At 51.8% G+C, this 27,120-nt stretch overlaps 1 protein-coding gene across 5 annotated transcripts; it reads left to right on the plus strand.

The window, feature by feature from the left end:
• Window positions 1-439: 439 nt before the first annotated feature.
• On the plus strand, window positions 440-27,112 carry LAMB3 (laminin subunit beta 3). 5 transcript variants are annotated; one of them, XM_069876071.1, is made up of 26 exons: window positions 440-994; window positions 1,552-1,786; window positions 2,084-2,262; window positions 2,372-2,400; window positions 2,935-2,999; window positions 3,490-3,644; window positions 11,274-11,388; window positions 11,544-11,617; window positions 12,055-12,237; window positions 12,636-12,699; window positions 13,079-13,266; window positions 13,972-14,095; window positions 14,434-14,622; window positions 14,714-14,869; window positions 15,424-15,620; window positions 16,492-16,603; window positions 17,243-17,615; window positions 18,074-18,234; window positions 19,161-19,369; window positions 20,362-20,565; window positions 21,244-21,388; window positions 22,726-22,933; window positions 24,119-24,260; window positions 24,595-24,771; window positions 25,334-25,487; window positions 25,942-27,112. In XM_069876071.1, exons 5-26 carry the CDS (start codon window positions 2,951-2,953, stop codon window positions 26,076-26,078), a joined length of 3,516 nt encoding a protein of 1,171 aa, XP_069732172.1. In that variant the 5' UTR covers window positions 440-994; window positions 1,552-1,786; window positions 2,084-2,262; window positions 2,372-2,400; window positions 2,935-2,950; the 3' UTR covers window positions 26,079-27,112. The 5 variants fall into 5 exon arrangements, with proteins under 5 accessions (XP_069732172.1, XP_069732168.1, XP_069732169.1 ...); XM_069876067.1 differs by lacking the exon at window positions 2,372-2,400 and having other exon boundaries at window positions 1,552-1,782; XM_069876068.1 differs by lacking the exon at window positions 2,372-2,400 and having other exon boundaries at window positions 1,552-1,782; window positions 13,975-14,095.
• The last annotated feature ends 8 nt before the right edge of the window (window positions 27,113-27,120 follow it).

The following is a 27,120-nucleotide window of genomic DNA, read 5'->3' on the forward strand; positions in this document are numbered from 1 at the left end:
TCTTGGCAGCGCGGAAGGGACAGGGTCCTCTAAAGCGTGTCCTTCAGCCACTGCTGGCACTAAGGTCTTCTGCTACCAGCCCACTGCCACGGGTACAGGATAGGTGATGTGGAGCTTTCCTGTCCCTGATAAGCACCTCAGGACAGAGCAGCTCTTAGCGGATCACACACGGGCACTGCACAGAGCAGGAGCTCACATCATCCTGCCCACGCAGATGTCTCCAGGTGGGAAGAGACAGTCTCCCTGTTTGCCCACCTGTGCTTCTGGTTGTGGCTTTAAACCAGGCAGAACAGGTACCCAGCAACGGGCTTTTAGCAAAGATGTGTGCCACGTCTGACATCACCGGCGGAAACCTAAATCAATCAGACCTTATAAAGTCATGGAATGGCTTGGATTGGAAGGGACCTCTTCAGGTCATCCAGCCCAACCCTTTTGCAGGAACAAGGATGTCTTTAACCACATCAGGCTGCTCAGAGCCCCATCCAACCTGGCCTTCCTCTCCTTTGCCTTCTCCAACACAATTGCTCCACCAGAGGAGAAATTAGGAGAGCTTGATGTGAGTTCTCGCAGAGCCCGGGGTGGGTGGTTAGCACTTCACTGCACCACGTTATGCTGCCGATGGGTTTGATGGTTTGCTGGTTGCTCACAGCCAGCATGCAGGAGCTGTGTCATCAGCTCAGGGCACGTCTCGTCTCTCTGTAAACCATTCCAGTGTTGCTTCCCACTTCCTTTTTGCTGCCAGCTGAGATGGGGAGGAGGCACCTTTGCTGCTGGAGGAAGAATGTGGTGTTACCACATAGCTGAGCTCTAACTGGGTGAGGGCAGGCGCACCCAGCTCTGCGGGCACACCTCACCCAGACAGAACCTGAGCCAACGTTTCACATTCTGTAGCCTAGGGGATAATATTTTTTTTCCACTTCTTTTTGTACCCTTTCTCTGAGCTCCTGATCCTCGGCTTGCCTGTGCCTGTGTTTCTTAGCGCGAGGATGGGGAGGTAGGTAGTGTGGTCTGCTGAGCTGCCCCTCCAGCAGGGCAGAGGATGAGATTTTGGGGTTGTTTCAGTAAACTAAATGGAAAAAAGCTTGATGGAAATGTTTCTAAGGATAAAAAATTCTTTTAGCTGAAATGTAGCATGTAAGCGATGCTTGGGAGCCCTGCATGTGTGTGGTGGTGGTTGTGCGTGCAAGCTGCTGAGTTCCACTCCCATCACTGATGATACCGTCCCCATGAATCCTGGTGTAAAGCAATAGCTGAAGTGTCAAGTGTAAGAGAGCTCAGAATTAGTTCTCAAGTAAGAGAGAAGGGCTCCTCATCAGCTGGGCACAAAGCCAGGGGCCAGGGTCTCCAACAGGCTCTTAAGCTACTATTAGAAACAATCCTGGTAATGATAAAGGGTCCTTTTGGAAATCTTGGCACTTTTCTAGGTATCCAAACAAGAATTATGCTTCTTAAAAATTGATGATTTTCTGACTTATTTCACTGCTGGTGAGTTCACAGGATGGTGTTTGCAGGTGATCCTCAAGCTCACCTTATTTAATTTTGTGCCTTGAGGAATTCCAGCTCTGCAGATGGGAGAGAGGCTGTGTGACCAACTCTGCCTGCAAAGCTCAGTCGCTGCCTTCGAGGTCGCCTCCAGGCTGAAGTCTGATATGCGAATACCCAGTGGGATTATAACTCACATGAACACCCTAATTAGTCTTTAAATGATCGAGTTGAGGTGCTCATAGTGGTGCTGCCTTGTTGTTGTGATGCTAAGTATGGATGCAAGACTCATCTGAGAGGGTGGGTAAGCATTTAAGTGCACTGCTCCGATGCCGAGCCGTGCAGCAGCTCTGGAGGGAGTTGGTTTCAAGCTGGCTTGGTTATGTCCCCGTGGTGGCCACCATTTTCCTGGTGGGCTTATCTACGGAAGGGCTTTGCTTGTTACCTGCAGAGCTGCTGGTTCATGCTGTTGTCATCCTCCGGAGTGACTTATGTTGGCAGCCACGTGCCCTGTCTAAGAGCCGCCGTGAGTTACACGGTAACTGGGTGTGTGTGTCTGGAGATCCCTGAATCACTGCCTTTATCGTTCCTGCACCCACAGGCACCTTTTCTCCCAGGTGAGGCAGCTGCGCGTTATAAGCCAGGAGAGGAGAAAGCCAGTGCTCAGAGGGCTCTTGCGGTGCAGATCGGCTGCTGTGGGGAGACAGAATCCTCACCCCAAAGGTGTGGGACACCGCAAGGACCAGGACCAGGGCTGCTCTGGCACAGGGGCGAGGGCAGGTGAGGTTTGGGACTGCTGAGGCTGTGCTGGCAGCTCTGTCTCCCCTGGGGAGCAGGCAGCAGATGCATGTTTTGCTGGCATTTTTGTGCTTGTCTTCTTTTCACATAGAACAAGACCTTGGGCCATCACCTGCGCTGGTGAGTTTTGGTCTAGGATCAATTCTAGAATTATGGGCGAAGGGTGGGGCCGGAGAACAAAGTGCAGGGCTCCTGGGAAGCGGTGGCTTTGTGGAGGAGGGGGGGGGCTGTGTGCACACTCCTTGGGGCATTGGCTCTGCCTTGCAACCTGGCATCAGCACCGACTCCCTCCCTGCTGCGGCTTCTGCGTGTCCCTGGGGAGCTGGGAGGCTGGAAACTGCAGCTCTGCTGAGAGTGAGGTGCTGTGCTGGTACCTGTGGTTCGCCTCAGCGATAACCTAAAGATTTAGGGTATTCGAGGGGGAGAGCCATTTCTTAGACAGTTTAAGGAGACTATTGTGCATGCTTCATAAATTGGATGAAAAGCTGGGATTCTTACATTAAAAACATATGATCTGAGCATCCGATTTTTCTCTTTTTTATTCTTGTTTTTTCACCTATGTTAAAATTATTGCCCTGTAAACTGAGAAGCAATGTGGACCTGGACTGAGCTTTAAACTGCTCATTTGGGCTCATGCTGTAAACTCTTGCCTAGGTGTGTCCTTGGTGGCATGGAGTCCCGCTTCCAGCTGTGGCCTTGGGCATCCTTTATCTTCCTGGGTAAGGCTCCCGGATGGTGTTTCTAAATGGATGTGGGGGAAGCTGACTAAATACTAACAGTGCTAATGTGGGATTTCTGTTTGTGGCAGTATTGTGACAGCGGCTGGGAGATCAGTGTCTGAAAACGGTGCTGGTATTTGGGAAAAGGCTGCTCTCAGTTCTGAGCTGCTGGCTACTGGGCAGCTATGAGGTTAACAACAGACACCAAACAGGGCAGGGAACTGAGCATCTTTGCAGCCCAAACACTAGGGTCATGAAAAAGAAGGATGTAATAGATAATTATTCGTACAAAACACATTAAAAATGCCTTTTTCTTATTTAAAGTAAAGGCATTTCAACAGCATACTACCTTTGTCCTTTTCATCACATATATTTTTATGCTTGTCCCAAGCATGGCAGTAGTTGGGCTGTTGCAGAAAACAGGAGATGTGCTGATTGATGTCTGCACCACCCCGACAAAACCTAAAACTGTGTTTTCCGGCTCTTCCAGCTGCCCCGCGGCTGCTGGGTGCCCAGCCAGCCTGCTCCCAGGGAGCCTGCTACCCCCCCACCGGAGACCTGCTGCTGGGACGAGCCTCTCACCTGAGAGCCTCCTCCACCTGTGGCCTCACTGAGACGGAGAGGTACTGCATGCCCCACGGAGAGGTACGTTCACCTCTGTGCTCCTCAGCCTCATGGAGGGATGCTGGTGCCCTTGCCCATCCTATCCTTCCCACCCTTTTGCAGGGATGTGTTTAACCTCTTCCAGATGTTTATCTTCCTTCCAACTATGCTGGGTCATTGCAGCATCTGTGGTCCCTCCTTGAGTCCTTCTCTCCCCATCCCTGTGGCTGAGGAGCTGAGCATGAACGCAGTGGCAGGGAAAGAGCAGCGAAGGTTTGGCATGAAGCATTGGAGACAAAACAGAAGGTTTTGGATCCACAAGATCCTAAATCTTCCCATCCTTGGGCTTTTTAGTTATAAACAAAGCTTGTATTTCACTTGTCAAAGATGGGAACACTTCAGGTCTTTCATAAAGACTTGGAAAACCTTCTGTACTGAACAACTGTTTTCAATCACGCTGGTTGTGTCGGGGCAGGAGATGGGGCTGGAGAGGATAATCTGCCAGCTGCAGATTCCCAGGCTCCAAAGCTGCCACCAAACCAGACTGAAGTTGAAGGATAAGTCTGCCTGAGCACAGAGCTGAATATGCAGCAGGGGTGATGTCCCTGACTGTGAGCCCTTCCTGAAGCCTGGCCAGGCAGCGTTAACCCTGTAACTGCCTGGGAGTAGCTCAAAAGGGAGTGGGTTTAATGCAGGACAGGCAAAAAGAGTGTTGAAAATGGTGCTTGAGAGGAAAGGAGGTGGCAGCCCTCCAGTGAGGCAGTGTTTTCTACAGTGAAATCCACCTGGAGTGAGTCAGCCTTCATCTGGTTTTAATTCCCCTGCAAGTTGAAGGCCAAGCTGTGGCAGTAAGCGGATTTGTTGTGGAGTGGGCGGTGTTCTCGCTGAGCTGGAGAGATCTTTGCTTCTCTGTGGGCTCAGGGATGGCTGGGAGAGGCTACTTGGTCTGGAGCTGAGGCAGCTCCCTGGCCCTGATGGGTAAGAGCATCACCTCCTTGCAGACTCTGGCCTGGCTGCAGCATCTGCCCTTTGCCAGGCTGGTTTCCAGGCGGACACTTGTGATCAGGCATTTCCTCCACTCACACTCCCACTTACTTTTGTCAGAGCTGTTTTGCTGTTCCCAGGAGTGAGATTGTTTGCTTGTATCCCTGCTGCTTCTTATGGCTGCTGTGGCCCACGGACAGGGCAAAACCCAAGCAATTTATTCCCGCTTCAGCTTAATTTTTCTTTTCACCTCAATTTCTGTTTATACTTGAAGAAAACTACTTAAATGTACTTTGGAAATCTTCACTTAATGTTGACGTTTGACATCTTTGCTCGAAGAAGAGACTTGTACTGTGGGAAGCGTGTCTGCTAAACCTTGATTGCATTGGTCATCCCAGTACCAGCTGGAAAAGGCTGGATATTCCTGACTTTGCAAGATCCTTCTGGATCTCGGCAGAGGGCATGGGATGAGGGGTTGTGCCAGTGGGGCACGTGCTATCCCCCTGCCGCCAGCCCCAGGGGGCTCTTTTGCAATTTTGTGGCTGCAAGCATTTATTTTGGCTTCTGCTGCATTGCCTGCTCCAGTTCCAAACCCCTGTAACCTTTATACTTTGCACTCCCGATTGCTCCATTCTTTGGCTGGAGGCTCTGTCTGGTGTGAAATCCAAGAGGGACACTCAGTGTTGCTATTTATAGTGCAAGGGACTGTAGTGGTGGTTAGAAAAGCGATGGAGGGTGGGAGCCAGGCAGACCAATGGTGTGGCTTGGAAATCGCTTGGGAAAACGGCTCTTGGAGTCGGCAGAGAAAGGAAAAGCAAGAGGGAAAGTGAAAATACTATAGAAAAATAAGTGAGGCTGTGTGTGTGTGGAAATACTCTCATTGACTGAGGTGTGATTCAAAGCTCAGTCACTTTATCTCTTGGAATACGGAGTAGCTCCCTGCTCTAGCCAAGGGAAGGCTCGGTGTGGCTTTCAGGCAGATTAGCAGATTCCCAGTCCCCTCCCCTGGCCTGTCCCTTTGCAGTGACAGCAGGAGGGCTGTATGTGCCTTTGGCTCTTCGCTTCACTGCTGGGAGCAGCAGTACTGACCTTGGGAGACTTTGAGTATTAAAATGTTTGCAGAGGGTCCAGGGCCAAGATTTTCTGCCTGCGCTTGCCTGCTCTTCATGGGCGCTCGGTGGATGCGAGCAGTGACGGGTGGGAAGTCACCTTCATCATCCTTTGTGTTGTGGTGATAAGGGATCATCCATCTGGGAACGGAGAGACGAGAGGTCCTGAGAGAAGCCTAATCCCTGGATTAAGAAAGCATGAGCCCACTGGGAGAGCTCCTGGCACAGCAGAGGGTTTCTTCTCCTGCTGAGGGATGGTGGCAGCTGCCTGGCAGGGTTGGTCTGTAGTATCTCTCTCTGTGGTTTCTTGGCACCGAGTTGTCTTTGGCTGCTTCCAAAAATACAGGCAAAAGAGAATATGTGCAAGACTAATGCTTGTCTGCCTTATTGCTGCCACTAGTGGTTACAGCTGCTTGCCCACCTGCATGAATCGGGCAGGGAGCTCGGTGCTGCTCCGAAACAAGCTGCCTGCAGGCCCTGGACGTGTTGGAACAGGGGAAAACGTGCTGAGAAGCCACTGCACCTCCCAGCTCATTTGCTTTCCAGGCTCATGTCATCTCTCAATCGCTTTCTTTTTTACACCAAGAAAGGCAGTCATACAATCAGTTGTGGTCAGATGGGATTGTAGGACGATCTGACCCCCTTCTTAAAGCAGGGCTTCTGGTTTTGGGAGTGTCCTCTGAATAATTTGTATTCCTGACCTGTTGAAGGTAATGCGGGAGCCAGGAGTTGCTGCTCTGTGCTTATCTCATCTTATTCAGGCATTCAGACACACCCTACTCTTTGCTGCAGGGATGTGTCCCTACTTGCAGTGAATATGCAGAAGAAAACCCCTATTTCCCATAGCTTTTTTTTCCTCCACCTCCCTTTTCTATATTAAAGAGCAGCTTCCAGCACTGACTGATCTTCTTTTGCCCCAGAACTGCAAATTGACCCACTGTCCCATCACAGAGGAGTTGCAGGACCCCAGTGTTGCATGTGGGGTGTGGAGATGGGGTTTGCAGACGGCCATCCCGGCAGGTTTTAGATGAAGTTTTGCTGAGAGGAGATGGTGTGAGAACACACGGGATGAGGAAAATGTGCACCCATGTGCTTGCTTTTGTGCAAGAGAAGTGAACTTCATTTCCCTAAACCCCATACCTAGGCTGTTTGTCCTACTTGTGACTTCACCCCCATCTCTGCTGTTGCCTCTGAATTTGGGGGTCACTGGTGAAACCAAGCTGAGAGTTGGAGCCCTCAATTTATCTTTTGAGCAGAACCTCAGCACTCACTTTCCAATGTCACTTCTGAGTGCTCAAGCAAGGATGTGATGCTGGAGGGTGAGCTCTGAGGTTGTGCTCAGAAGACAGACGGAGGGCTCTGACCCCCAGCCGTGCTCAGGACTGAGGCACAGTCGGGTTTAGCAGACACTGGTGGCTCGGTGAGCGCTTGAGCCATACCAGGGGTGACTTCCACCACGTTTTCCCATGGAAAATGTATGGAGTGCTTCCCAGGAGAGATGGTCCCTGCTCTGTGAGCCTGGGGCAGCGACATCCTACCCTGGTGTTAACAGGGAGTGAAAAGGGTTTGGAATACAGAATTGCTTAACTTAGCTTTAGCAGATGCCCTTGGTTCCGAGGTGATTTATTCCTGCTGCCCACCCTGTTTCTTAATAACCCTCAGTCTCTCTCTATGCATATAAATTCTCACTGCCTTCCAGATTGTTCGCAGATAAACTTGGAACATTTAATTCCTATTCCTATACAATAATTATTGTGCAACACCCTGCCAGGCATTAGTGTGGGAGGCTGCGTGCCAGGAGCTCGACTGACACAGTGCCTCTTGCTGACACTGAGCTGGCTTAAATGCAGGAGCACCAAGGTCTCTGCAGATATGAAAGGTCTTAATTTCGTGACTGGAGAGAAGTAGCCTCCTATTTTCGCTGAATAACTTCAGTTTATTTTGGGCTGTGCACCTATGCCAGAAGGTCTTATTTCAAAGGCTCTCTGCTCATGTTAAAATGGCAGCGAGAGCTACTTAAAATGCTTTGGGCTGAGTCCATCAGCTTAAAATGGCTCGCAGATATCTGCCCCTGCATGAACGGGGACCTGTGGGAGGCTGAGCTGCAACTGGTTCACAAGGTCAGAGCAGGAGGGCTGGGTCTGCACCCGTGTTCCTGCACGTACAGAAGTGTCCCAGCAGCATGATGTAATATGTGAGCATTTTTACACCACCTGGTTGTTCTTCTGTGTGGGTTTTGTCTTTTTTCCCCTCCACCATTTATCTCTAAAACGTGAATTTGTTTATTCTCTACACACCAGCTTTTCCTCTGCAATGACTGCCTTCTGGATTATCTTTCAAAAGGCTGGAACAGGTTTCCTTTAATCTCTGAACCTCCATAACCTGTATTTGGGGTGACTCCAAGAGTAGCTTAGAGGCACAGAGGGGTTGGTCAGTGGTTTCCATGCAGCCCCATGACTTCTTTTGCTCTAGGACCCTTCCAGTCTCACATCTCATGCCAATTCAAACGTGTTTCGATTCCCCTTCACTGCAGAAACCTCCAGCGTGTGTCAGGAAGGGTTCGATGTGCTGGGGAGCCAGGGCTGGGGCTGCCTGGGGGTCGAGGACTGAACTCGGGCTGTGACCCCGTGATTTTGATTTGTCACGTACTCCCCCAGCCCTGCTCTATTCCTGGCAAGCCCAGCTCAGAGGGATCTACTGAGTCTGCTGTTGGTAGAAAAAGGAGAGAGCTGGGGAAAGATGTGGGAGAGGTGAATCTCTCCTCAGCCTGGAGCTGGGTTCTCATTTTTAGTAATTTCCCTCTGTCCTGAGGAACTTTGAGACACATATTCACAATCAGTAATAGTAAATCGTCCTGTTGGGCAATAGAGGGGTTTCACAATTTGCTCCAAGGATGTGAAGTGAATTTTGCTTCCAATGCTAATTTTAGCCTTGATTAAATAGTTGAAGGGGGGGAAGTAGGCAAAGATACTTGCACTGAGCGCAGCCCCCAGGCTGGCTGGGTAGGGTCCATCTCCCACCCTTTAGGCTTCATCTTCCCCTAGCCCTGAATTTTAAGCGTGATTGCAGCTTCATGGCCAGCATTGCACTTGTAGCTACTGGAAGAGCTTGTGGCCCTGTGAATGGCCAGATGAGTATGCATGAATTGCTCCTAATGAATAATTCAGCCATGACTAACCTTTCCCCTCACAGAAAGCCTTCCCATCTCCCTTTGATCACAGTCAGAACTGCAGTGAAGTTTAATCATTTTTGGGAATTGTTGTGTGGATAATCCCGAAGCTCCCTTACAGTTTGCTGCTTGGAATCATTATCTGCAGTGACTTCTTCTGCCTGGACCCATTATATTATTTCTGATTGTTCCTGGCAGAGCTAGGGGGAGTTGGTAGAGCCAGGGAAATCACTTGATTATATAGTCTGAATTTTCTGTTTGCTTACTTTGCAATATTGTTATAAATATTGTAGTTAGCCAATTCCTGTTCTGGGATATTTATAGACTGAGAACATAAAGACTGTGGAAAATATTATGGAAACAGATCGGGTTGAAGTGAGGATCTCCTCAACATCCACCCAATTGCTGAAAGGTTCCGGGTTCTGAAGGCAGAGCAGGGCTGCTCAGGGATGTGGTGGGGTCCCCGTCACTGGGGGCATTCAATAAACACGTGGATGTGGTGCTTAGGGACGTGGTTCAGTGGTGGGGTTGGCAGTGTGAGGGTTACAGTTGGACTCAATGAACCTAAAAGTCTTTTCCAACCCAAATGATTCTGTGATTCTGTAAACCCTACCCAAGATCTGAGCTCCTGTCCACACACCGGCATGCTTCATCCGTTCGTGGGTTGGGAGAAAGTGATGTGGTACCAGCTAGTGCTTTCTGGTTGAAGCCAGCCCAAGCCTTGTGTGGTTTTGCATCAAAGTAAGCAAAGAGGTAATTCTAGGCAAAGTTTTCTGTGGATTTTTCTTTAAATTTTTTTTAAAAAAAGGTAGTTCTTGTGAAGCTGAGCCAATTTTTGAAGAAATAAGAGATTGGCTGACTTAGATGAGCTAGTTCCAGGAATAAGGAGATAAGTGTAAGCTGTGAATTAATCTTTTAAAGGGAAACAAGAGATCTTGATGTCACTGTGCCCCCTGGGCCACCACCTCCTGCTGCTGTTGAGGCACAGCCCCCCCCGACCCCAGCTCACATGAAGGATTGTGTCTAGGTTGGAATCAGTTCATTTGTGAAGTATCAGATGGAGATATTTTTTTTCATGGAGATGGACATGAAGTGCTGCTTGTCACTTGTCACCCGATGTCTCTGCTCCACAGCTGAAAGCTGATCCCATCAGTGGGCTCCCAAGTGTGCCCATGCCTCTGCTGTCACCTTATGCCACCCCAGCGACTGCCAGCTCTTGCAGCAGGGTATCTCATTGCCCTCCCAGTGTCAGCTGTTCAGCCCTCTGCCAGGACGTGCTCCCCTCCTCTCCTCCAAACCTGCTTTCCTCCCAGGATGACCTTTCTGAGCTGCCTTGCCCCACGCTGCCCAGGCCAGTGCCTGCCATTGCTGGTCAACACCGTTCTTGATCTTCTCCAGTTTCTCAGGCTTTGGGATGCATCGGTGTAAAGCTCATGTCCCACTGTTCCACTTGGGAGGCTACTTTACTGCACAGGCCACCGACAGCTTCGGTTTCTAGTTGAAATGTTTCATAGCACTTCTGCTTTTGGGACAGCGTTATCTGCAGCCCCTTCTGTTTTGTGGAAGCCCAATCCAGTCCCACCCCTGCCATGGGCAGGGACACCTCCCCCTGGATCAGGGGCTCCAAGCCCCATCCAACCTGTCCCATTCTCTCACTCAATCTCCTTCCTGCTGCTTTCTACACATTTTGGAGCCTCCTCATCTGCTGCATGTACCGAGTGTCCCCATGTTAGCAACTGCACGGAGTGTTGCTTGGCTTAGTCAACATTTGGGTACTTGTTTGCTCCTTGGGGACTGTTTTCTCCCATTCCTGCATTCCCCGTGCTGCATTTCTGTTTGCTTCTTGAATTACTTAAGTGAAGGGCTGAACTTTGAGTCCCTCAACTTCCCACCCACTGACTTCTCACTTGCTGTGCTGTTTGCTCCTGCTCTGCTCCCAGGGGAGGAGGGCAGGGGGTGAGCATCGCCCGGGCCTTTTGGATGGGAGAGAAAGGCCTTTCTGTTCACCCAAACAAACAGTCTATTGGTTGTGTGGAAAAGGGAAAGTGGTCCTGAAAAGCTACAGAGAGCTTTCTATCAAGGGTTGTCATTGTGAAAAATGGAGGGGGGGGTGGAGGGCATATGTACTTAAAAATAGACATTTTTTATGTTTTGCCAAAAATATGTCTTAGTTGAAAGCGTTTTGGCCTTAGCTTTTAGTCCAAAAACCTATGAGTGAGGGAGACTGCTTGAGTGTTGTGGGTCATTGATTTTATTGATCACGGTTCTTCAGATCTCTGATAAACTTTACTGATGCCTTTTGTTGCTCGGTGAGTCCGCACTGCACTTGGGCCCCTCGCTCTGGGGTCTGCAGTGGGGTCTTTCCCTCTGAGTCAGGATGGTAGCTTCCACCTGCCCTTTCTCTTCCAGTGGAGCATGAGATGCTGCAGGTGTGACTCGCGGCTGCCTCACGCCTACAACGGCCACCGCGTGGAGAATGTTGTGTCCTCCACCGGGCACGCGCGCTGGTGGCAGTCCCAGAACGGTGAGTACTGGACATGGTGGGCTCCTCCTCACAATAAACGGCATGAGGGGGAAGAGAAAGGGGCGTCAAGTTCAGTAGATTGGAAGGAAAGAAGGGAATAAATGCCTTGGTTTGTATTACTGCACCTCTGAAGCTGTCTCTCTCTGTGCCCACAGGTGTTGAGCGTGTCTCTTTGCAGCTGGATCTGGACCAGACGTTCCAGCTCAGCGACATCCTGCTTCACTTCAGGGTTTGTACACAGCGTCTCTGCTGACAAGGATGTCACAGATGACAGTGGACGGGCCCCGCTGGCTCCCTGCGGGACGTGGGGATCTTGGCACACAGCTCACTTTGGGCTGATAGGAAGCACACCAGGGTCCCCATCTCTCCTTATTCCCTGTTTTCCATGGCCATTCCCCTAGGTGTTTGGGAGGAGCAGAGCAGGGTGGGGGGCTCCCATCTCATGAACGTTCACTGCATAATCTCCTTGGTGCAGATGTGTGCTTTGTGGCTGCAGCAAGGCTGCCCAAGGGTCAGGGGGGGCTCGGAGGTTGTTGGTAACCTGCAGCAGAGGGGATGGCTCCAGCAGCCAGGAGAACTGAGCCTGGGGTGAGGAGGATGAGGACAGCATCCCCAGGCCCCGGGGTGGGAGCTGGTTCCAGATTTGCCTCTTTTCCCACTCTGCAGTCGCCGCTGCCTGCTGCGATGCTGATCGAGCGCTCCACTGACTTCGGCAAGACCTGGGAGGTGTACCAGTACCTGGCCTCTGACTGCGCTGCCGCCTTCCCTGGTGTCCCCCAGGGCTCCCCTGAGGGCTGGCAGGATGCTCGGTGCCAAACACTGCAGGGACATTCAGTACATGGAGGCAAGGTAGGATTTGTGGGGTTTTGTGACAGGGAATCCCTGATATATCCGTTCCCCCTGCTGTGAACCTAGGATTGGGGTGGGTGTCCTGCTCAGCACTGCAGAGATGTGTGGTGGCCTGGAAGTCTTTTACACCTGGTGAGGGATGGAGCCCGTGGACACCCAGCACTCCTGAGGGGAGTCCTTGGGAAGATTCTGCTCCTCCAGTAGGAAACCAGTTATGGAAAAGGTCTTTATGGAAGGAGTGGTGAAGCACTGAAAGAGTCTCCCCAGGGCAGTGGTGGAGTCTTCTTCCCTGGAGCAGTTTAAAAACCACACAGAGGTGGCACTTTGGGACATGGTTTAGTAAACACCATGGAGTTGGGCTGATGAGCTTTTCTGCTTAATGTTTTTCCCCTTCTCAGGTGAAATTCAGTGTCCAAGACCTGGCATCTACCATCACAACCTCTTACAGCGAGGCTGTTGAAAGTAAGTGAGCAGCTTCTTTTATGAGTCTTAGGAGAAGCATCTGAGGTAACTGGGGCCGTTCAATGATACCTCAGAAAGGAGGAATGGAATGATACACCTTATGGTCTTTCCTACAAGTGGTGGAGAGTGCTGAGCTGGGGTAACCCTGTGGGGGAACAGGTCCTGGTCAAACAAAGCCTCAAGCTGCCTGTTGACTGCTGCCCTAGCACCTCCGATGTGCTGAGGAGCAGTGTTTGGTCTTTGCTGATGACTCAGCTGTTGCCCTTTGGGCTGATGTCTCTGTCTCTTGCTCTGAGCCCCCCCAGCGAATCGCAATGCCCTTCTGTAGCTGTTGCCTGGGTACCTGCTGTCCCCTCACACCTCTTCTTGGTTCCACCAGAGCTGGGGCAGTTCACCAACCTGCGGATCAACTTCACCAAGCTCCCCCACATTGCACGCCAGGGCTACCACTCGCCCAGCACCTTCTACGCGGTGACGGAGATGCGGGTACTGGGGAGCTGCTTCTGCTATGGACATGCCGACCGCTGCGCCCCTAGAGATGACCTAAATGCTGTGGTGAGCACCAAGGTGAAGTGAAAAAGGCTGAAGACAAGCTCTGAGATATCAGTCTATCCCTAAACCCCAGTGGGAATATTGGGCACCACCATGCGCTCAGGAGTCCTTCTTTGGAGACCCTGTCTGGGGTGACCAGCAGTGGGGTGTGGGAATCTTTCCCCTGGCCAGAGGCTGCTTGTAATGGGGGGAAATGATGCTCTGTTACGCCTGCAGCAATGGGACAGTGGCTGCAAGACAGCAGCCTCTGGTACCTCATGTAAGCCTTCTTGGAGTGGAGGGGCTTTATTAAGGAGTTATGAAGCTCAGTGGCTATGGGAGGTCATTCTCTGGGGAGAACTGGGTTTCTCAGCTGGGTAGTGAACATGTATAAGACTTCAGCAGACTTGTTCATACCCAGGAGGATTTGCCAGCACGGTTTGCTAGCTGTTGCAGGGGTTTCTTCTCTTCAGGTTATACTTGTCCACTTTGCCTTGGGTGTGATTGTCCTTGGGTGAGGGATAGAGGAGGTGGAAATCAATCTCTTGCTGTGGGTGAGGAGCAGCCTGTCCCTGGTGCTGCAGCAGCCCTGGTTGGGTGCTGGAGCTTCGTCTCTGCTCAGGGAACGGGGGCTGCATGGGGGTAGGGCTCTGGCCAGGCACGTGGTGGAAAGGTATTGGGAGGATGGAGCTCTGACCTGAGCAGGTACCATCGCAGAGGGGTAAAGCGTTGTCTCTGCAGCAGGTCCACGGGCACTGTGTGTGTCAGCACAACACTGTTGGTCCCCACTGCGATCGCTGTGCCGCCCTCTACAACGACCGACCGTGGGCACCCGCCGAGGACAACGATCCCCACGACTGCCAGAGTATGGCGAGTGCCTTTCTCTCCTCCTCTTTCTGAGGCCTTTCCTAAATCCTCTCTATCCATGAACAACGTAGGGCACGGCTGTCTCTGTAAAAGGCACCCTGAGACGTCTGCATGCTGGGCTTTGCCCCACGAGGCTGTGCCCGAGCAATGCCCTGGGCTCCCAAGCTGTGCCAGCGCTCGGCTGGGCTGTCCAGTGGTGCCAGCCTGGTGCTTGGGGCTATTGGCGGGTGTCACAGTGTCACAGAGGGGCCTTGGGCACCCTCTAGTGCTGGAGCTGCCACTGCTGGGGATGCATGGTCACAGCACCGGCTGGGATCTTCTGTTGGGTTTTTTTAGGGTGTAACTGCAATGGTCACTCGGCCTCCTGCCACTTCGACCCGGAGCTGTACCGTGCCAGCAGAGGGGTGAGCGGGGGTGTCTGCGACGACTGCCAGCACAACACTGAAGGCAACAACTGTGAGCGCTGCAAAACTAACTATTTTCGCAACCAGCAACAAGATCTCACCCATCCTGAAACTTGTTTGCGTGAGTGCCCCCTTACCTCCCGTAGCACCTTTCCCAGACCCCCCAGTGCCCTTCAGACCCCTCAGAAATGCCGTTTCTCACGTGTTTCCAGCCTGTGAGTGTGACCCAGACGGCACCGTGCCGGGCTCCATCTGCGACCCGCTGACAGGGCGCTGTGTCTGCAAGGAGAACGTGCAGGGGGATCGCTGCCACCTCTGCAAGCCAGGGTTTGCCCAGCTGGCCAATGCTAACCCCGTGGGGTGCCGCAGTGAGTACCCCCTGACACATCCCCTGCTTCCCCGAGTGCTCCCACCCTTCCTCTGCAGTCAGCATCCTTGGGTGGCTCTTGAAGGGATGTGCTTCCCAGCCACCTTTGATCTGGGGTTTCCAAGCCAAAGACAGTTTTGCAAAGGCTTATAATTCTCCTTGCTCAGTCTCTGGCCTGCCTCAGGCATAAGTTTGGCAAAAGGAGCAAGGAAAGCAGAGTTTGGGGTGTGTTGGGTTGTATACCCTTCCCTCCATGGCTGTGCAGGGCTTGGGAAGCTGCAGGGGATGCAGGAGGTGATGCTGTACAGAGGAGTGGGCAGCTGGGGTTTGGGTAGCTCTGTGTGGGATGCTGAGGACTCTCTGGCTGCAGAGTCCCGCTGCAGTGCTTGGATGGCCACCAGAGTTAGAGCAGAGGCGTGGGTCCTTTCTGCCAAGCTCGGGTACAGGGGGAGATCAGAGGCCTCATCCTTGGGCAGCTGCAAGATGCTTCTTTGTGGGAAGCCGGACTGATGTTCTGCACCCACTTTTAATACGACAAAGTTCTCTCCATTTCAGGATGCACCTGCAACGCGCTGGGAACACGGCAGGACATGCCCTGCGATGACGAGACGGGGAGGTGCTTCTGCCTGCCCAATGTGGTGGGGAGCGACTGCGACCAGTGCGCGGCCGAGCACTGGGAGATGGCGAGTGGCCGCGGCTGCCAGCCCTGCGGCTGCCACCCCCAGGGCTCCCGCAGCCCCCACTGCAACCAGGTACCGCCCAGCCCACCCGCAGCATCCTCAGCACAGAGACAGCCTATTTCTTTTTCATTTCCCTGCCTTCTTTTGTGCATGCGCCTGCAAGGTTGCTCTCATTTTTTATCGTCCCCAACTCTGGGAACGCCGCTGCAAGAAGCTGCCCGGGGACAGCAGGGAGGAGCTGTGTGGTTGAGAGTGTCACTGCCAACGGGGCTGTGTCCCCAGTGGGTGGTGATCCCACCCTGTCAGGTGGCTCTGTTGTCCTGTCCATGGAAGCCTTCACAAAAGGCCCTAGCACATCCTGCTCTTATTTTCCTTTACCTATTTCCCTAGAAAACACTGTGACAGGATAGTCAGGAAAATGAAAGAAGGTGGTAATTATCGAGGCAGGATTAAGCTGTTTTAAGAGGCCTGATATTTAGTAAGGATGCCCTAATAAGAGATCGTCATGTGGGCGAGACAACTTAATAATCCTCATTTGTCAATGAAAAGCGTGTTTGTCACTTCAGGTTTCAGAGACAACTGGGACAATTGATGTTAAATGTCAAAAAAACCATGACAAATGTAAAGAGCCAAAGGTAGGTCCCCAACGAGCTCAGTGTAGGGAGGAAGAGACCTGAAATGGCAAAGCAGCCACTTGTGCATGCTTCCTTTGGCTTTGAAACCAAGCTTAAAACTCTGTTTTGCAATACCTGGGCTGTTTGGAGACTCTTTGCATTGCCATGGTGAGCCCGCAACCCAACAGGAGTAGTGTGGGCATGTCCTGGGACGCAGGCTGGATGGAGGAGCTTGTCCAGGTGCTTTGGTGCTCAAGAGCAGCTGAGGGAGGGCATTCCCAGATGAGCATCCAGAACTGGGTCTCCCTGATGTATTTCTCTTTCCTCAGTTCACAGGACAGTGTCCATGTAGAGAAGGCTTCACAGGACGGACGTGCTCTGCCCCACAGGAGCAGGTTTGCCCAGATGGACATTACGGAGACATCCGGGTAGGGTGCACAGGTAGGGAGCACGCGCTTCGTTTGGACTTGGTGTTGCTCAGCACTGAAATCATGGGTTATCTGGGAAAGAGCCCCTGGCCGGGGTTCCTACACCTGTTTCCCATGCTATTTTGCAAGAGACATTTCCTGTCTACAACAGCTTCCTAGTTCATAGAATCATGGAATGGTTTGGGGTGGAAGGGACCTCAAAGCCCATCCAGTTCCAACATCTTGCTATGGGCAGGGACACCTCCCACTGGATCAGGGGCTCCAAGCCCCATCCAACCTGGCCTTGGACACCTCCAGGGGTGGGGCAGCCACCACTGCTCTGGGCAACCTGGGTCAGTGTTGCAGTTAATGCCTGTTGCTCTGCCCTGTCTCCAGGCATCCACCAGACCCTTCCCTGGAGCCCTGGGTGAGACCCTTGGTGGTGCCGATCGGGCCATGTAGGGTGAGCGACAGGGCTTGGGGGCTTTTCCTGTTCCTGTGCCCATACCACCTCCTTCCTGATGCTGCAGGGGCTGAGGAGTGGGATTGGACATCAGATTGTGTTGACATCCCATTAACGGGGTCTGATTTTATAAATACATCTATATAAATCTGTTCTCCTCTCCTTTTTGGTGGGCTTCATCTCTGTCTCTCTTTCCCTTTCCACCCGCAGAGTGTGACTGTGACTTCCAGGGCACGGAGGAGGTGGGATGTGACAAGACCACGGGCCGATGTGTCTGCCGCCCGGGCGTCACGGGCTCCCGCTGCGACCAGTGCGAGCGGGGCCGTTGCAGCACCCACCCCAGCTGCGAGCTGTGCCACCCCTGCTTCCACACCTACGACGAGGACATCCAGCGCCTGCGCCTGCGCCAGGCTGGGCTCAGCAACTCCACCTTAGGGCTGCCCTTGGGGAGCGGAGGTTCCCACTACGGCTCCCGGCTCTCGCAGGCAGAGAGCAACATACAGGAGGTGCAGAACGTCCTCAGCCGCCCTCCCATGATGGAGCAAAGCCTGGCACAGATGAGCAGCGCAGTCGCTGTGATCAGGTGAGGGATGGATGCTGCTCATGCGGTGCATCCCTTAGCCAGGAGGGGATGCTGGCTTTCTTCTGTGTGCTCAGCCCTCTCTTCTCTCTGAGCTGCTTCCACGTGTTCTGCTTTGTTTCTGTGCCTGACAGTCTTGCTCCGCTCACGCAGTGCCCAGGGATGCAAGAAAACAGAGCTTGCACGTGTGCCCATCTGGTGCAAAGTGTTGCCAAGGCAGGAGGCCTCTGGGCAGGTGGCATCTTGCCTGGTCCCTGCATGGGCACATCCCCACATGCTGTAGCCTGGCCCAGCTCTCTGCAAACTGTGAGGCCGTGGCATGTCCTTGGTCGTCAGCTCTCCGGGCTCAAAATTGCCTTCTCCGGGTGCTGGCAGCGTCCCAGTGTGGATGCGCCCTGCCCTCTGTTCGCAGGTGCTTTGCTTTCTGCTTCAATTCACTTTTTCTGCTTTTTCTTTCCCAGAGAGCAAGTCCAAGGCATAAACCCTGACTTTCGTTTGCTGGATGAGACTGCCTCTCTCTCGAGGGAGCTTGAAGCCCTCAACAGTAGCTTGCTCATTGCTAGCACCCAGTATCAGAGCAAGAAGACCCAGTTTGAAACCAGCCGCAGCACGGATCTGTCAGGTACAGTGCTGCAGCTCTAATATCTCTTAATTTGCAGCTGTTAATTCACCTCCACATTACTGAGCCTGGTGGTTTCCCACTGACTGGGTGGATGAGATGGAGTTTTTAACATGCTGTCAGCTCAGGAGCAGCAAATAGCTCTTCCCTGCCCAGTGAGGGGATGCTTTCTACCCAGCCTCTGGTCCACAGCCCGGGGTTTCGTGCTATTTAGTTCTTTGCTCTGGCATTTTGGGGCTAGGTAGTTTGCTCCATAGGCACCGCATTCCCGTCCCCCGTGCCACAGGAATGGTGGGAAGCGAGGAGCCCTGCTGGGAACGTGTCACCGAGCCCTGGAGGAAGCTGGAATAATGAAGGCTGTGCACAGACGGAAGGGACAGAGGGGTGGGGAAGAGAGCCAGGCGGCTGCCAGGCGCTTAGGAAAAGAGCTAGTTAAGCCCTGCGGTGCTGCTGGTGGGCTGCCACTCTATCCCCGCTACAGCTAATTTTCTCCAAGTGTCTCGTTGCTGCCTCCGCCTCTGCTGGCTGGGGATGTGGAGCTGTGGGCAGGTTTGCTCTGCACCTCCCGTCCTCATCCTTCCAGGCTGTGGTGATGGAGAGGAGGGAAAGCGCTTGCAAACAGCCCTCTGGGTTGCACAGAGCAAAGCCTGGGGGTCACCATGTGCGCATTGTCTTTAGTTTTGTTTCAGTCTTTTAGCCCCAAACCAGCATTCCCTCCTTCCTGAAAGCTCTGAAGGAATGGCTGAAAGGCCTTTGGGAATAAAAGAAGCTTTTTCACTGTGCTGTGGTGACTAATCACTCTGGCTGTGTCCCCTTCCTCTCTCTGCACACATCCACTACAGGCTGTGGTTGATCCTTCCTCTAGGTAGCTCTGCTGCATTGATGAGTCACAGAGGCATTTGTGTCATTTATTGGTTTTATTCCTGCAGGAGCCTTCAAGACAATCAGATCTGCTTACCAGACATCCAGCAATGCCAATGGCCTCATCGTCGGCGCCTCTGGGCTGCTGGCCGAGTCCCGGGAGAGCCGCCGGAGTGCCGTGGGGCTGGAGGGGGGACTTGTAGAGGTCACCTCCAAGCTGCTGACCCTGAAGGGCCAGATAGCTTCATCACCCAATCTGACCCCCGTCATAAATAAGGTGAAGATACAAAGCAGATCGATGACTTGCCCGCTGCGCAAATCTAGTTTTCAGGAGGGCCCTGTGGCGCTCAGGAGGCAGAAGTCTCATCATGCAGTCATGCATCTTTTCTTAAACAGTCCATCCATAAAGTCTCTGTCTGGAGAGACTCATAAATGATATCCAAGCAACCTGATGCTTTAGGACATCAGTGGAGAATTGTCTGAGCATCCCTTGCCTGGGGATCACAGATACCAAAGCGTTGCCCGCTACTCCTTCCCAAGCACGCACTTTTCCTCCAGGGACTCTCTCCTGTGTTAGTTCTTGTATTTTGAAGACCCATTTAATTTCTGGATGAGGTTTCTTTGATTTTTCCTTTGCTGCTTTGTTATTGCCATGGAGATCCATTTCGGTGTCTCCTAATGCACGGTTGCTGTGGAGACCACCAACCTCCCCTCTACTTTTCAGGGCAGCAACCCATTCCCAAGCGACCAGCCTGTGCTGGTGCTTGCGCTGGCTCTGGGTTTGCAGGTGCCCCTGCTGCAGGGTGCTCTGGCGGGTAATAGTTCTAGAAGATGCTATGGAATTAAAACCACTCATGTCCAGGCAAGAAGGCAAAGTCTTCTCATCCCATTCCCTCTCCCGAAGCAAACTGCACAGGTTGGACAGGGTTCAGGACAGAAGAACCAACCTCCCCCACAGCAGGGAGATTGGAAATAGATGGTCTTTAAGGTCCCTTCCAACTGTAACTATTCTATGATTTCCCCAGCCACAAGGGGAAGTGTTGCTGTCCTGGGTGTCAGTGAAACATTTGCTCCATGCAGACGTGCCCCATGACTGTTTGTGAGCTGCTGGGGTTTAGCTGCATGAGCACAGAGAGTTCCCCAGCTCCCTTGGTGAGCATCTCTCAAAACTTGGGGCACTGGGACATGCTGCTTTGCCTTCCGGAGGGCACTGAGACCTCACCGTCGAGGTGAGTGCCCTTGCTGCCCCACTGCTCTCTCCCTCTCCAGATCTGCGGTGGCTTCCGAGCGGAGACGTGCACGCCTGCCCGGTGCGAGGGGCGGCTCTGCCTGCAGGACAACAGCACGGCCTGCGGGGCCGGCCAGCCCTGCCGAGGCATCGTCCCCATGTCGAACGGGGCCCTCACTGCTGCCGGGGAAGCTGCCAGGGAGTTCCGCAGCCTGAGCACCCGACTCCAGGAGACGGCGCAGCTGGTGAGTGTGGGCAGCACTGCCCGTCCTGTGGCCGAGCCCTGCGCGCCATCCCTCCATGTCAAGCAGCAGAGCCTAGAGGGACAGCTGAGGAAAGAAGCAGCTGTGAGAAAAACTTAATCTCAAACTCAATTTGAGGCTTGGTCTTATGGACAGCTTCAGAAATACAGAATTTTTTGAGTGGGAGACTCCCTGCTGCGTGTGTGGGTCTTGCTGTGGGAGCCATGGAGCTAAAAGCACCCAAGTGTCTCTGGAGATGTCCCAAGGAAGCCTGCCCTCCTGCTTACGATTGGTGTGGCTGCAGGGGTGGGGATGTGGAAGACTGAATCTGCAGGTCTACCTGCTCTAATAGTTTATGCACTCTAGGTTACGAGCACTAGCGCTGTTGCAGCTCCTTTCTGTGGCCTCTTGGGTGCTTGCAAAGACGAAGTAAGTTATCAAAATCATTTGAAATCCATTTCAAAAGCGGTTTAAAAAGCTAAACAGTACTGCCCCTCCTTGAGGCCTTCCTTTTCCAATCCACTCCTCTATCTTTAATATTTATGATCCTTTGAAGCAGTGACATGTTAAGAACGGGGAACAAGTTCTAAGCAACTTGCCTGGTTCACTCAGAGCTGAGGTAGGGCTGATGGGATTCCAGGTCAAGAAAAAATGGCTCTATCAGGATATTGTTGATTGCAGATTAAAACAACAGAGGTGTCCGCAAGCCAGATTCAAAGCAACGCTCAGCGGCTTGTGGAGCAGATGAGTGTGACAAGGACCCAGGTAGAGGGAGATGTGCGGCGCATCCAGCAGTTCATCCAGCAAGTTCGAAACTTCTTGTCAGGTAGTGCTCTGCAAGCTGTGATTTATGCGTGTGGAGGTTGTCTTCTGCAGGGGAACAGCTCATTTTTACTGTGATATTAGATTTGAGATACAGTACAAGGAATCAGCTGAACAGCTCACCCCAGTTAAGCTCTGGACAGCCAGTTTATCTGCACATGGGTATTTACATAGCAAAGGTAATGTACATCCTCTGAGACAGTGCAGCAGGCTCTGAGAGTGTTTTCTGGAAAGCAGGGAAGATCGTCCAGCAGTACAGGAGCCTGTGCTTTTGTCAGGAGCTGTGGTTTGTCCCTCTAACCTGCTCAGCCTTGACTGTTCTTTTCTGATTGACCCAAATTAATCCTGGCTGGTTTAACTGTGTCAGCTTCCCTGGGATGTCACCAGGGCAGACCCTGCTTGCTTCCTCTGAGGGTGCTTGGGGCCCATCTGTGAGGCCCATTTCGGGAGGAGGTAGGGCACAGTGGTGACCTTCTGTGCACAGGGCTTCGCGGAAGGGTTTTGCAACATCCCCCGTGATCTCCTCTCTGGTATTCCCTCTAAAACAATGAACAGGATTAATGTGAGTGGAAAGCTGTGGAGGAGGCAGCCTTTTGTCTGGACCACAGCTTGTTCTGGGTCACACTCTCCACTGCAGAGCCTTGTGCCATCTCTGAGGCTCGAGGACAAACCCATCCCTGTGGCTGGTGCTCTCCAAGCATTTGCAGTTGGCTCTGACCGCGTGCAGCAAGGTTTGCCGGCAACACTCACTGACCGGAGATAAAGAGACAAATCGTCTCTGGAATAGGCTACTAATCAGATGAGAATTCCTCGTTGTCCCATAAACCAACGGGATGACTTACTGTTTGCAGACAGATTGTAATAACATAATGAGCCTCGTGAGCATTAGCTGAATAAGAAAATCAGGTCATTTGGTTCTGCCTGGTGTTAATGATGAGTGAAGATATTTCTGAGCTAATTGCTGGGCTAATGTCTCTGGGGCTTTGCTGGCTTCTCATTCCTTGGTTTTATTAACTTCCATTTGTGAAATAAAAGAAGGTTTGTCTTGAAACACAACCTGATCTGCTTAGTGAGGTCCATCTGACTCTGCTTTGGGCTTAGCCATGGTGTTTTTGTGGCAAATTAAAGGCCCTGTTTCTGTCTTTTCCTGAAAGTTTTCCTGATGTGAATGATAAGTACATTAAGTTCAGGAGGATTAAATTCGAGGTGGACCCTGGCAGCTGTCTGAAATGGAGACGTGAGAGCATGCATGTCCAGATGTCTGCCCTCATCCTCCCTTGCATTTGCACTCCTGCCTTTCCCCCTCCCATTCCTGACGCTGTCTGTCTGCTTGCTCTGTAGACAAGGACATGGACCCTGCCACTATCCAGGAAATCAGTGAGTCTGTTCTCTCCCTGCGCCTCCCCACGGATGCTGCTGCAGTCCTGAGAAAGATGACTGAGATCCAAAATTTGGCAACTAAGCTGCAGTGCCCGGAGAGCGTACTTGCCCAGACGGCCGAGGACATCGCTCGGGCCAAGCAGCTTCAGCAGGAGGCAGAACAAGCCAGGTCAGTTGGGGCTCAAGGGCTTTCAGCAGCTGAGGTTACTTGGGCATAGTGAACATGGTGGCTCTCAGTTGGGTTGAAATCTCACTCTGCTGGAGCTGCACTGACTTGCACGATCTGAGGTTTTAGCACAAAGTTCTCTATGTCCATACAGTGCCTAAAAGAATGAGTCTGCAGTCTCTACAGACATCTTCCTAGTGCCCCAATGCAAGTAAGAAATCAGGCTGCCCAGAACAGATCTTGTTAGACAGGCTAGAACAAGGTGTTTACCAAAAGGAATGGAGGCTTTTCTCTGTCTCTTGAGCCCCTGTGATGGGAGATGACAAGCTTGCCCTGGTATTACTTGAGATTGGTGACCTACATCCTAGTTGCACAAGAGAGCATGAGGAGATTAAATGGGCTGTTTGTTTTCTGGGTGAAAGTTGGGAGGATTATCTCATGGTCCCTTAAAAAGTCATAACAGAGTGTCCTTGCAAATTTGGAGCATCTACTTTGTCACATGGTGACTTGCAGCAATATCCTAGTGCGAAGGTTAGTGGGATAAGTATGTAAACTCCTTGGAGTGTCTGACACCTGCTTAACCTGCTGGAAGTGATGAGACAAGGGCGACTGGCTTTCTACAGAGAGCTCTGTCACCCAGCCTGAATAGTCTCTCTGTGAGCAAAGAAGTGTTCGTTGAGCCGCTTCAGTGGTTATCGCTTTCCTTTCAACACTTTCTCACACCACTTACAAAATAAATGTTTCCAACTGGCGTAAACACTGAACATGACACTGGTACAGGTTGCCAAGGGGGGTTGTGGCTGCCCCATCCCTGGAGGTGTTCAAGGCCAGGTTGGATGGGGCTTCGGCAGCCTGATCCAGTGGGAGGTGTCTCTTCCCAGGGCAGGGGGGGTTTGAACTAGATGATCTTTAAGGTCCCTTCCAACCATAACTATTCTATCATTCTATAAAGGAAGACTTCTCTCTCCCCTTCTTTCTTTGTCTGCCTGGGGGTATGACATGGAAATAACGCTTCCCTCAAGAGAAACCTGCTCTCATGACTGTAGCGTGGCGTGTCCAGGTGTGTGGGTTTGTGGCTTTTTGAGGCAGGAAAGGGGAGGGAGTTTGCAGCCTTGTCAATCTTACGTATTTTGTCTCTGCAATGCTGGCTTCTAGCCTGTACAATTCTCTGTACTCGCATTTCCCCAGGAACCGGGCAAATGCTGTTGAGGGCAACGTGGAAGAGGTGGTTGGGAATCTGCGACGAGCAAACACAGTGCTCCTGGAGGCCCAAGGTGCTATCAGGGGCTCTGGCTCTTCCCTTCGGTTCATCCAGGAGCGCGTCGATGAAGTAAGAGATGTGCAGTGACTTCCTGAATAAGGATATGGTGTCCTGCTTGCTGCTCCTTTGAAACTTCCTCGGTTGGTAGAGTCTTGCACCAGCTGGGAAATGGGATCTGGTGAAGCTTTTGCTTTAAGAATCTCTTCTTTCTGCTGTGCCTGAATTTTGTGCTTCTCCAAACTCGAATCCTTGTCCATGTCAGAGCCCCTTGAGACAAGCCCTGACCCAGCTTCTGTGATGTGGCTGTCAAGCAGCGCATCTGGGCCCTGCGTGAAGGAAAAACACATTAGCAGTGGGGCTGTGGGTGTGATTTTCTTCTTATTGTGGAGCACTCTGCTTTCAGATTGAGGCTGTTCTTGGTCCAGCTGAGAAGAACGTGAAGTCCATTGCAGGCCAGCTGGATGGACTGATGGAGAGGCTCTCGCAGCTGCAGCGCAGCACTGACCAGAACCGCTTGCGAGCCAGCGATGCGCGGCAGACAGCCGAGGAGGCGGGCGAGCAGGCCAGGAGCACGCAGCAGGTACCGGGCTCTGGCACATCGCGCGCTGGGGCGGTCGCAGCTGGGCTCTGCTTCTTTGCTGTCCTTAGACAGCAAAGCCATCGTGTCCTGGCACGTGTTTAGATAAGGCAAAGAGGCTTTCCTGTTCTGAGCTCAGCTTGTGTGGTGTTGTGTCACTTCTTATTAAGCTGATGCAGTTCTCTACTACTGAATTCTTCCATTATCAATCCTAATGCATTTGCTGGAAAGGTCATAGAATCATGGAATGGTTTGGGTTGATTTGCCTCCCCACTCACACAGGAAAACATTTCCCCCTAAGATCTCAATCTCCTCTCTTTCAGCTGTAAACCCTTCCTGCTGATCCTATCCCTGCCCTCCCTGATCCAGAGCCCCTCCCCAGCTTTCCTGGAGCCCCTTTCAGTCCTGGAAGCTGCTCTGTCTCCCCAGACCCTTCTCTTCCCCAGGCTGAACCCCACCCCACCTCAACCTGTACCTTGTATGGAAAGTGGTGCAGCTGTATCTCCTGCCTGAGGCAGAGTAGCCCTTGCACCGGTCAGTCCCACCACCCCTTGCTCTTCCACAGGCTTTTGAACAAGTGAAACAAATGTATGCTGAGTTGAAGGGAAGGATGGAGCAGAGCCCGGCACTGGGGGAGCAGGGCAGCAGAGTGCAGAGCATCAACCTGGAGGCGCAGGCTCTGTTTGAGGAAACGCTGGCCATGATGCTAAGGATGGAAAGTAAGGCTCTTTATGCACTCAGTGTAATCACCTCACACACAGGGGAAGGGCTTTGGATTCCCAGAGGGGTGATGGAAAGAAATGACAAGGAAGATAACATACTTTTGGTAGTGAGATGGTGTGGATTTGGGCTGCATCTGCTGGAGCTGTGTTGGTAAATTTAGAGTTTGCAAGGGTGGAAATGTGGCCATGGAAAGGAGACCCTGCCTGCAATCCCTCCATGTGCTCGCTTCTAATTTTAAGCATTCCAAACTAACAGCTCTCTTCAGAGCAGTAGTGTTTGTTGGCTTTTTTGAGGGGGAGAAGGGGAAATGCAGGATGCTGATGTCTTTGGCTCCACCAGAGCTGTGCAGGAGGGAGATGGATGCTCAGCCCAGCCTGCTGGGGAAGGTAATGGCCATGATGCCTTTTCCTGTCTGATCATACATAGCCCTTTCCTGCCTTCTCTCCTCAGCTTTACAGACAGAAATTCAGGAAAGCAACAAGGCTTTGATGTCCAAGTCAACTAGGCTGTTGGGCCTGGAGGAGCAGGTGGGAAGGATCCGGGATGCCATCAACAAGCGAGTCGCCTACTACGAGAGCTGTTCCTGAGTGCTCCAACAGCTTTGCTGTCCTCCTTTGCAGACACTGACTTGTGTATTTGTTCCCATTTTCCAGCTGGAGCTCTCCTGTACCTAACATCTCTTTTTTTAGCAAATTGAGTTTGCATACTTCTGGAAAATAGCTGCATTGAGTCGAAGGAGCAACCCTCTGGAGAGGGCTAACCTTGGTTGGACTGGCTGAAACTGCCTGGTGGTTGGATGCAGAACTGGGAGAGCTGTCAAACTTCCATTGCAAACAAAGCCTCAAGACTAATATTTCCAGAGAGGTTTAGAAACCAAGACATCATTTCTTTTTCTTGTTTTAGCCAATTCAGGCTCTTTTAGCTGAATTTCACTGTTCAAATTAACACCCTTATGCGGGCGTTTTTATCTCCGCTGCAATTAATCCTTAAAACTTGCCATGGCTTCAGTACTTCCCTCCTCAATCTTTCTTCCAAGAGCCAGGTCACAGCTATGGAGAATTTTATCTCTCTTGTATCTATAAAACGTACCTATATTTATCTGAATAAGGGAAAACCGATCTCCTAGTCAGCGGTGAAGTCAAACATCATTTGACTTTCTGCCACAATCTGCTTATTCACCACGTAACACCGTGCCAGAAAAGTCCCAGGGGGAGCAGGGCTGCAGATGCACAGGGGATGTTTTAAAAAGGACTTAATAGACCATTTCCACATCAGATTTCTATGAATAACCAACAGACGCTTTACAAAACAAAACTCAGCTTTATTAAGCAAGTATTTATTGTGCAATTACAGACTTGGAAGCAGGGAATTTTGACCTTGCTGTGATTATTATCCGACGTATGGAGGTTGCTAGCAGGTTGTCTTTCCTTTTGTAGCTGAAGTGAGAATTGCGCAGCCTGGGCAGGTGGTTGATGCTGAACTTCAGAGCACTGAAGCCTGAGACTAACCAAAATCCAAGGAAAGGATAGGATGCAGATTGTAAAAATATAACTGAGCTGCCAGTGAATAAACTTCTGCATGGCTTTGGTTTGTAGGATTTACATTGTGCAGTGCAATTTTTATGCATGG

The sequence above is a fragment of the Phaenicophaeus curvirostris genome, chromosome 24, assembly GCF_032191515.1.
Source record: "Phaenicophaeus curvirostris isolate KB17595 chromosome 24, BPBGC_Pcur_1.0, whole genome shotgun sequence".
NCBI lineage: Eukaryota > Metazoa > Chordata > Aves > Cuculiformes > Cuculidae > Phaenicophaeus > Phaenicophaeus curvirostris.